This window comes from Triticum aestivum, chromosome 1A (assembly GCF_018294505.1).
Source record: "Triticum aestivum cultivar Chinese Spring chromosome 1A, IWGSC CS RefSeq v2.1, whole genome shotgun sequence".
NCBI classification, from domain to species: domain Eukaryota; kingdom Viridiplantae; phylum Streptophyta; class Magnoliopsida; order Poales; family Poaceae; genus Triticum; species Triticum aestivum.
The window spans coordinates 317,484,866-317,494,653 of record NC_057794.1 but is presented as its reverse complement, the minus strand read 5'-3'; the positions used below and the strand labels follow the sequence as shown (position 1 = coordinate 317,494,653).

The window sequence follows — 9,788 nt, the reverse complement described above, 5'->3', positions numbered from 1 at the left end:
GATTGCAAGTTGACCCCTGTTTTCCTCCCAAACCCCCACTTCTACAGGTTGGAGATGTGTTTTCGGGTTGGGCTTCTAAAAAAATTTAAGGGTCTAAGGGTTAAAGGGGTCTAGTCTACGCACTTTTTTCTGTCCAAACTGTAAAAAACAGTTATTTTTACAGATTTAAGGGTTTAGGGGTACTATTAGAAATGCTCTAACATGTTTTTCTTCTTTTTATTTTATAATATAATTAGCAGAAGCTGACATGTAGGCCGCTCACGACTACGGGTCCATCGAATCAGTGACGGAACCGGCCCACGCCCACAGGCTCCGTTAAAAACTGACCAAACCCTCTCCCCACTTCGAACAATCTCCTCCGAGCTCGCAAATCCGCCGCCGCCGCCATGGGCGACTACGGGAACGCGATGATGCGGAACCAGGACGCGGGCGTGCAGTCCCGCGTGAAGGCGCAGAGCCGCGCCAACCTCCTCCAGCTCAAGCTCGTAAGCCTTCGCCGCTCCCCCTCTAGACCTAACCCTAGCCTCTCGCCTTCTCCGTTCGATCTGTCTTTCTATCCGAGATTTGATTCTGTGTTGCTGTTTGGTGGCAGATCGGGCAGAGCCATCCGACGGGGCTGACGACGAACCTGCTGAAGCTGTTCGAGCCACGGCCACCGCTCGAGCACAAGCCGCCGCTCGAGAAGCGCAAGTTGCCGGCTTACTCTGGTAATTCCCATCGTGCATCTTATCAATTTAAGTACTCCGTAATGAAATTGGGGGCCAACCCTTTAATTCAAAAAATCCCCATCGCGCAACTATGTTTGTGCTTGATGCCAGCGGCCCTGCTGATGGACTGTTTTTGATCGGTTTGCAGGAATGTCGCAGTTTGTATCGAGGTTCGCAGAGCCTGGTGACCCCGAGTATGCTCCGCCTGTCCCCACATGCGAGACTAGGGTATGTTTTTGGTCTTGTTGCTGCAGTTTGCGCTGAATCAGCTGGCATGGACATTCTGTGGCGGTATCCTTGTCCCAAGTTGTGTACTCCCTCCGTTCCAAATTACTCGTTGCAGAAATGGATGTATCTAGAACTAAAATACATCGATACATCCATACCTGCGACAAGTAATTCGGAACGGAGGGAGTAGTTAGTAATCATATAGATATAGTACCTCTTATGTGCAGGCATTCTGTAGCGGCACTGGTATCCTTCCCCCAAGTTGTGTGCTCATGATCATATAGTACCTCTTGATATGCAATTATGTTTAGGAGTTTACAGGGTGGGGTGGGTACTTGGGCTTTTTAGTGCACCTGAAATAATCAAATAAAAAATAAATTACAGTGGTGAACTCCCAGTAATTAAGTTGTCAATGCTGTCATGTGAATTTTGATAGTAAGGCTTTCTAAACAGCATGGACATTTGAGATTGATCCAATGAAATAATGCAAAGTTAATTTCTTGCATGAGTACATATAAATTAGCGAGCTATAGATTCAAATATTACTCAAGTTTTATAGTTATTTATTGCTAGTCTATCTCTTATTTTAGTATTAAATTTTGTGTTAATAGGCTGAAAAGAAGGATAGAATCCGTCAACTTAAGCTTGAGGAAGGTGCAGCTAAGGTTGCTGAAGAGCTCCAGAAGTGTAAGTTGTTTCTGAAGCCACACTGCCCTTTTCGTGTTATATATATGTACTGCTAACATTGTTATTTTTAAACTATTTTATGTAGATGACCCACAAAATGACCCCAATGTCACTGGAGATCCATACAAAACACTCTTTGTTGCACGACTTGTGAGTATTTTACCCCATCATTCAGATTTTCTTAATTCCTGTGAAAACAGTGCAATCAATAAGTTTTTTTTGTAACTTAGTTCTCACTGAATTTTTGAAACTGTTGCAGGGCTACGAGACATCCGAGCAGAAGGTTAAAAGGGACTTTGAAGCTTATGGGCCTATTAAAAGGGTAAGTGTACATGGTAAATACCAGTACAGGTGATGTTATTCCTCATTGGTAAGGTTTTCAGTTATTCTGGTTGCTAAACTATCGTGCGTGAAATCTGGGGAAAATTTGCTTTGCTGCCTTATATAGCCTCCTGGCAGCTGCTGTCACAAAGTGCTACTTGGGAATGAGGTCATTCTGCATGTTCTCTTGTTGCTTCCACCAAGTTGGGAACCTTTCATACCAAGATAGAAAGAACCTCCGACACACAAAGCATGTGTTCTTTGAAACTTTTTCCAAAGAACGTTGAAAACCTATCTTTCCATGTTCTATTTCCTTCCTCTTTCTTGTTCTTAGCAAGTTTAGTAATGCGAGCCGACATTATATTTTCTCTTTGCTGCGTATTCGTGTACGTTTTTTTGGGTAATATATTCGATAGGCATCTTTCAATTTGGGGGTCATGACACCATTTCTCCCTGTAAGCCATAGATGTCCATATGGAAATCGATGCATTTCTTGGTAGATAATTAAACAGAGTTCAGACGAGGCAGCAATCAGTTTGGTATACTGTATGAATCCTTGGCAAGCCATTTAATCTGTGCACTGTTGGTAGAACATTTGAAGACTGTAAATTTCTCTGGTAAAAGAAATGTGCATGCAAAGGTAATTTTGATGCTTGATTTCTTGAGAAAAATCGTGAGGAACAGAGCAAACAATTTGCTTTTGCCATGGCACCACAAGGTAGTGTTGCTTTCATGATTGGTTCTTTCCTGCCCCACAAAATCTCCCATATTGATTAACTGGAGCTGACAAAGCATGAAGAATTCTTATAATGGCAGAAGTGTAGATCACTTTTGTCTTAAAGAGCAGCTTATCTGCAGGCGATTTCTACGCCCTGAGACCTAATTGGGTAGGTCCACTGGTGAGTAGTATTTGTAGTTACTTTCCATGAGCTGTTATGGTACTAGCGCTGCTGCCAAGTTCTGCTTCTCATGGAGGAAACAACACAAACGTATAATGCGTATGGTATCTCTCAACTCCTAGAGTTGAAGAGTCTACTCCATTTCCATGTGTGTAAGGAATACTTACCTACCCTGCACTATTATCACCTTGATTCATGTAATTGCTTTGGCTATTTTGTTTTCTTCGCCACAAAGGTTGAACAAATTATAAGCAACAACGGTGAGGGTAACTTGGTATAGTATTTAGTCTCTGCAGTACATTTTTTCCCTTTATTAAGCAAGTTCCCTGGTAAGGGGGTGTGGGATGTATTTTCCAACATGTGCGAATCGGCGAGACTTCATGTTCATGTGTGCTGGATTTCAATCCTTATGCGGAAGCTCTACATATGCAAGGTTAGCACGGCTAGTTAGGCTAGTGCCTTCCTGTCGTGCAACAATGAAATATGTTTTTAGCCAAACAAACTAGTGTATGTATTGATAGCCAGTAGTATTTCTTAAGTTGAATGCAGGTTTATTTCTAAAAAATCTTTAATTGCTGTTTTTGAGCTTTGCAGGTACGGCTCGTAACCGACAAGGTAACAAATAAACCTAGAGGATATGCATTCGTAGAGTATGCACACACTCGGGACATGAAAAGTAAGTTCATTGGTCATTCAAACTCAATGTAGGCTTGCATGGCTTGATGACTGACCCATTTCATGCTTTGTTGTCACCAGGTGCTTATAAGCAAGCTGATGGGAGAAAAGTGGATAACAAAAGGGTGCTTGTTGACGTAGAGCGTGGTAGAACTGTTCCAAATTGGCGTCCTAGGAGATTGGGTGGTGGACTTGGATCAAGCAGGATTGGTGGTGAAGATGCTGCCCAGAAGCATTCTGCTAGGTAAGAATACTTAATTTTCTTGTTACTGCATTTCTCTCTACTGTCTGATATACCTTTATACTCCCTCCGTCCGAAAATACTTGTCCTAGTAATGGATGTATGTAGACTTATTTTAGTTATAGATACATCCATTTTATCCATTTCTTAGACAAGTATTTCCGGACGGAGGGAGTATGTATTAACGGTCTATAATGAGTTTGACATTGTTCATCCACACTGATGTTTGATACTGCATTATTGTTGATATATCAGGGTATAACGCGGTATTAACATGTGTATGATAGTAACCTTGGTTCTGTTTCTGTGTATAGCTGGTGGTGCAGAACGTTTTTGGGGGCTTTAGGGTATTATATTGATGTTGTCCGTATGTTAGATGATGTAATTAGTATCTTGTGCTAATATGTTTTGGTTACCACTTATCAGAGAGCAACAGAACGCTGCTGGGCGACCCAGATCAGAAGAGCCTAGGAGGGATGATCGTCCTGCAGATCGGTAAGCATTTTATATCCTTATATATTGCTCGCTGTTACCTTGATGCTTATATTATTTGCTAAAGTGACGTAATACTTTTGCTGCAGGGATCGTGAGAAATCTCGTGATAGGGTACGGGAAAGAGATCGTGACGAGAAAACTCGTGAACGCTCACATGACAGGACCCGTGATCGTGATCCAAGGGAAGATAGGCACCACCATAGAGATCGTGAGAGAACTCGTGATAGGGACCGAGAACGGGACCAGGAGAGAGACCGTGGGCGTGACCGGCGTGATAGGGATAGGCACAAGGATCATGGCCGGGATAGAGACCAGGATAGAGACAGGAAACGTGAGCGCTCTCATGGCAGGGGCAGAGACCGTGACAGAGATTACGAGCGTGCAAGTCACGAACAGGACCCTCGCAGGGACCGAGATTACAAGCGTGCGCGCCATGAACATGATCGTGGTCACTTGCAGGAGAGTGATGCTGATTATGGTAATGGTGAGCTTGGCTATAACCAGCATGAGCACCACAGAAGTCACGAACAGTATGGTTATGGCCTAGATGGACATGAGCGCTCAAAGCGACATGAGCATTACCGGGATGATCCACACAGTAAAATGGCAACCAACCATCAGGGGCAACCTGAAAATGCAGAACCTGCAGTCCCCGAGGAAGGGGAGGCATATGAAGAAGGGGACTACCAGCATATCCAAGCGAGTGAATACAGGAACTAAAACTTGATAGCTGTGGTAAGGCTTTGTTAACGCAGTAATATTCGCATCATTTCAGCTGTTCCCAGTGGTTCTCTCGCCTTTTTCTTGTTGGCACTTCCAGTCTTATCCCACTTATTTTTGGTGTGTTTGTTTGTTGTATGCTATTTGTAATAATTTGCTGGATAATGCTTGTGGTTTGTGTTCACTTGTTAGTGATGTTCTATGTAATTTTGAAGCCAATCGCCAATCAATGTTAACTTGTTACTCGTCTAATGCGGCTTAAGTTTATGCATTTTTGTTGGTTTCGACAGTTACTGTAGATGCAAGCATAACATGGGCGTGGTTGCTGGTTATAAAGTGGACTGTGGATCAAGTTACTCATTTCTTTTACTTTGTTTCTTGTTTCCTTGTAAATGATTTTGTTGATCATCTGAGGAATTTAGTTTTTGCTGTTGAAAAAAAGCTTAGGGGCTTTTACTATACTAAATGTTCTTTTTTTGTTGTTGTTGCGTCTTTGCAGTTTGCTTCTGTAAACATTGTAAATAATCTCAGGCCTCTGAGAAGTCAGAGGCCTTGAAATGGCAAACGGAGCTTAGAGCATCTGTAACTCCTTTTGAATCGGATATTGTATAGGCTAAGCAGTGTAGCCCGATTTCTCTATGGTTTTGCTGAACTTCAAGCCTTTGGAGCCAGTTAGGGAATTTTGATGGATGGTGGCACTAAGAGCACAAAAATGTGGTTGGAGTAAATTTTGGGGCAGAAAAATGTGGTTTTTAAGGTATAAGAAAATGTACTCTCCAACACAGCCCGAAAATTGGTGCCCCAAAATGTGCTGTTTTGACACAAATAACCATTTTCTTGTGGTCCTACGTGATCCTCCGCAACAACCAAAGTGCTGTATATTTGTAGCATTCGTTGTTGCACTTCAGGGCTGCCCAAGATTTTTTAGGGTAAATTTCACAAATAGAACATTTGGATCTCCTTTTTGGCTTGAAAAGTGGGGAACCATGGCTACTACCCTATTACAAAGCTGCTATTGCAGATAGTATGGTTGAAAGGGATGGCACGGGTACTTCGGGCCCTTCAAACTAAGTTATTTAATGATGGATTTATGGGTTTCTCCTAAAGGCATCTTCAATAGTTTGTATGTTAGCTTGTTGGTAAAATATGCCATGTCATCAACCAACACCTTAACATACAACAACTTCAATGGATTATATCTAGTTTGCCCAATAGGATGTGAGATAATAAATGAGGTGTTCTCTCATTCTACATTGGAGCTTGTGCAATGGGTGTTGGTTCATGTACATATAACCTTCCTCTCTTTCCTCATTTATTGTATGACACATCATCAAAAATCCTATGTGACAAAGTCTACCGACAACTATCTTACAATCATTGGAGATGCCCTAAGAGAAACCAGTGCTTGAGATCTGTTATCTGTGGCGTTTGAGCTTGATTGCACATCTTTTCGCTTAAGACCTCCTCTTTCGCTTCGCCATACGAGGAAAGATGTCTTACGAGGTGAGTTAGACAACGTATGCATCTGTCTCTTTTCATGATTGTGTGTGCGTGTGCGCGCATGTTCTTAAGGGAACGTGCAAATCACCCAATCATATCAGGATGGATACAATGGGTGAGATTTTTGTTCGTATTGATCTCTTACCCATGCTATAAGAAGAAGGGCGCCATGGAAGAGTTTGGGGTCCAAAGCCACACCTTCTTTTCCCCATAGCAATAGAGGCCAAGAGCTATCGGCAGGGTGCTACATTCAATCTGATCGATGGCTCAAGATAAGTGAAAGTGCAACTGATCCGCGAGTGGTTTTGGTAATTCATAATAACATATATGTCATTGAACTAATGCTTATTCAAGATAGGTTTCACAAAAGTTTAATGATTGGCATGGCAAGGCACATGAGACTGTGGACCCCTCAAAATACTAAGGACATGGATTGGCAAAACTTTCACACCCTACATTTTTGGTTAAGTGATTCAAGATAACATTGAGTCCATAGGAAAGTCAATACTATTAAATGGGGACGAGGTTTTGATCATGACTCAATTGCTCAAGTACTTAAGATATTGCTCCAAAAACCCTCTACCACTTTCTCCAAATCATACATGTACAAAACCCTAAATAGCCAACTCAGTCCCATGGGAAACATCTACTCTAGACCCATCAAGTTGATCCTATACACTGCTAGAGCCAAACCCTAGAATTTTGGTCTCATTGAGATTGCGATCGGTCTCATCGAGTTGCAGTGACCAAGTTTCTGTAAACCAATTCGTTCACTTCGGAATCACTGAGTTTGACTGACTGAAACTACCGAAACCAAGTCATGCCTAGGTCATCGCATTTTGGTCTGTTCGGGATTTTCACTTCGGTCCCACTGAAAAGCCCAACATTCATATCTTTTACACAGGTCAGTCTCATCGAGTTTTTGGATCGGTGTCACCGAGTTTAGTCAAAGTATGTAACGATTGGATTTTCGGTGAAGGCTATAAATACCCCTCCACCCCCTCCTACTCTCTAAGAGAGCCATCCCAACGTATCTACACTTCCCAGCATTGATTTTCTGAGAGAGAACCACCTACTCATGTGTTGAGATCAAGAGATTTCAATCCAACCATTTGAACCTTGATTTCTAGCCTCCTCAAGTTGCTTTCCACTCCAATCCTTCTCCTACCCAAGCCAAATCTATGAGAGAGTGATTGAGTGTTGAGGAGACTATCATTTGAAGCACAAGAGCAAGGCGTTCATTATCAACAACACCATCTATTACCTTTTGGAGAGTGGTGTCTCCTAGATTGGTTAGGTGTCACTTGGGAGCCTCCGAGATCTTGTGGAGTTGAACCAAGGAGTTTGTAAGGACAAGGAGACCGCCTACTTCGTGAAGATCTACCCTGAGTGAGGTTTAAGTGCATCAAGTGCTCCCTTAGTGGTTTTGGAGTACTGAAGACAAATAGGTTGAGGGACTAACGTATTTGTGAGTGTACACAGGAGATATTACTCCCTGAAGATTTGGTTTAACCCATGGAAGACGACCCCTAAAAATGGATTTCTTCAAGTGAAGAATTCGGTGATAAAATTGGTACGGCCTTTGAAGAAATTGATGTGAAGACTTGAAGCTTGGAGACTTTTGTTTTTGTAGTCTCTTCTTCTTATTTTGAGTCATAGGAAAAACCGTAGTTTTAAGGGGGTCTAGGTGAATCATAGTTCACATTTCCAAAGCGATGCTCAAACTTATACATACACAAGCCGCTTCGAGTGAAGCCTTTGGAAATCTCCAGAACTACTGATGCATTTGCTAAGCGATAGTGACGAAGTTCATCTGGTCACTGACGGATTTGGTCAGGCTGAGGAGTTAGGATTTCGCCAGTGCGATCTGCCTAAAAGTGAGGAAATTGAGTGCCCCGACGAATTTGAGAGTTCAAATTTTGACCGTTGCTGTGCCGCGGGCCAGCTTTCGAGTGGATTCTTATCCTGACAACGGTCATATCAGAGAAGGGCATTTGTGACAATTCATGTCGGGTTCCCCTGGCTATAAATAGCCGCCCCCATAGTTGGCTGGTCAGAGAGAACTTGACACTTGTCATTTGAGAGCAACCCATCCTCTAATGACTTTGAGATAATCCTAGTTGAGGAAAACCCCAGAGCCAAAGTGATTGAGCATCACTGAAGAGATTGATTTGTGTGACCTGATGCCTTTTACCTTTGAAGACTGCCATTCTTCCAGACGATTAGGCGTCATGTTCTGAGCACCCACGAGTCATTGTGGTGTGCCAGTGAACAAGTCTATGAAGTTTTTGGAAGTCTACCTTGAAGATTTACCACGAGTGATTGGGCGAGGCCTATGTGACCTTATCTCAAGAGGAATACGGTGACGACTGTGTGTCCTCTGAGTTCATCTCAGCCGCCTCAACCAGACGTACAGTTAATACAACAACTGGAACTGGTCTACCAAATAGTCGTGTCTTCACCGAGCCAATCTGGTTTCAAATTCCTCACCCTTCCTTCATATTATCCACTGCCGAAGAATTTGTGATCTACTTTCTAAAGAACTTGAACTGAAGACTTTCATCTTGTTGTATTTTATTTCTTCAGTTCATCTTCCTCATGCTTGTATGCCCATATGATTGCATGTTCTTCATCTGTATGTATCTTGTATGCATGCTTTTCGTTTCTGTGATGATTTAGTTCCCTCGCGTTTCTATTTCTTCACTCTAATCTTTGTCAAATTCTTCAGAGTTTGACGAAATTCTAAAAATCTCCCATTCACCCCCTCTGGGAGTAAACCCGCGCTTTCAATTGGTATCAGAGCAAGGCACTCTCTTATTCTGTGTGATTCTGGTTTAACCACCTGGAGTTTTAGTTATGTCGACTGCAGGTATGATCAAGGTCTCCGCTATGTGCCCCATCTTCGATGGCATGGACTATTCTTACTGGAAGAACAAGATGTGCATGCATCTTGAGGCAATTGACAACAATCTCTGGTTCGTAGTTGAGAATGGCATCCCACCTGTTGGCCCTAGCATCAGTGCTGCAGATGTGAAGAGATTCAAGCAACTCAATTGTTTAGTGAAGAACATCATATGTGGACATCTCAACAAAGGACAATATGGTAGAGTGAGTGCACTGGAAACATCAAAGCTTATCTGGGATAGGCTCTCCAAAGTCAATGAGGGAGTTTCCACTCAACGTGACTCTTGAGTTTATGTGCTTTGCAATCTCTTCAACCGCTTCATGGGGCTCGACAATGAAAATGTTCAGCAAACCTTCGATCGCATCACTAATATCTCCAATGAGCTACATGTTCTCGGTACTGCTGACATA

At 42.6% G+C, this 9,788-nt stretch overlaps 1 protein-coding gene across 3 annotated transcripts; it reads left to right on the top strand.

Moving 5' to 3' along the window:
* Positions 1-241: 241 nt before the first annotated feature.
* On the top strand, positions 242-5,612 carry LOC123048333 (U1 small nuclear ribonucleoprotein 70 kDa). Of its 3 annotated transcripts, none has more exons than XM_044471472.1 (11): positions 242-485; positions 593-707; positions 856-935; positions 1,547-1,622; positions 1,708-1,772; positions 1,882-1,944; positions 3,437-3,518; positions 3,599-3,761; positions 4,185-4,253; positions 4,340-4,988; positions 5,473-5,612. In XM_044471472.1, the coding sequence occupies exons 1-10, from the start codon at positions 387-389 to the stop codon at positions 4,971-4,973; spliced, it is 1,446 nt and encodes a 481-aa protein (XP_044327407.1). In that variant the 5' UTR covers positions 242-386; the 3' UTR covers positions 4,974-4,988; positions 5,473-5,612. The 3 variants fall into 3 exon arrangements, with proteins under 3 accessions (XP_044327407.1, XP_044327401.1, XP_044327396.1); XM_044471466.1 differs by having other exon boundaries at positions 5,264-5,612; XM_044471461.1 differs by lacking the exon at positions 5,473-5,612 and having other exon boundaries at positions 4,340-5,225.
* The last annotated feature ends 4,176 nt before the right edge of the window (positions 5,613-9,788 follow it).

What these genes read in the sequence shown, in the direction of transcription:
- LOC123048333 (XM_044471472.1), top strand. Translation starts at nt 387, where the DNA reads ATGGGCGACTACGGGAACGCGATGATGCGGAACCAGGACGCGGGCGTG. An exon ending in ACACACTCGGGACATGAAAA is followed by an intron (nt 3,519 to 3,598) that starts GTAAGTTCATTG and finishes TGTTGTCACCAG; the next exon opens with GTGCTTATAAGCAAGCTGAT. An exon ending in GATGATCGTCCTGCAGATCG is followed by an intron (nt 4,254 to 4,339) that starts GTAAGCATTTTA and finishes CTTTTGCTGCAG; the next exon opens with GGATCGTGAGAAATCTCGTG.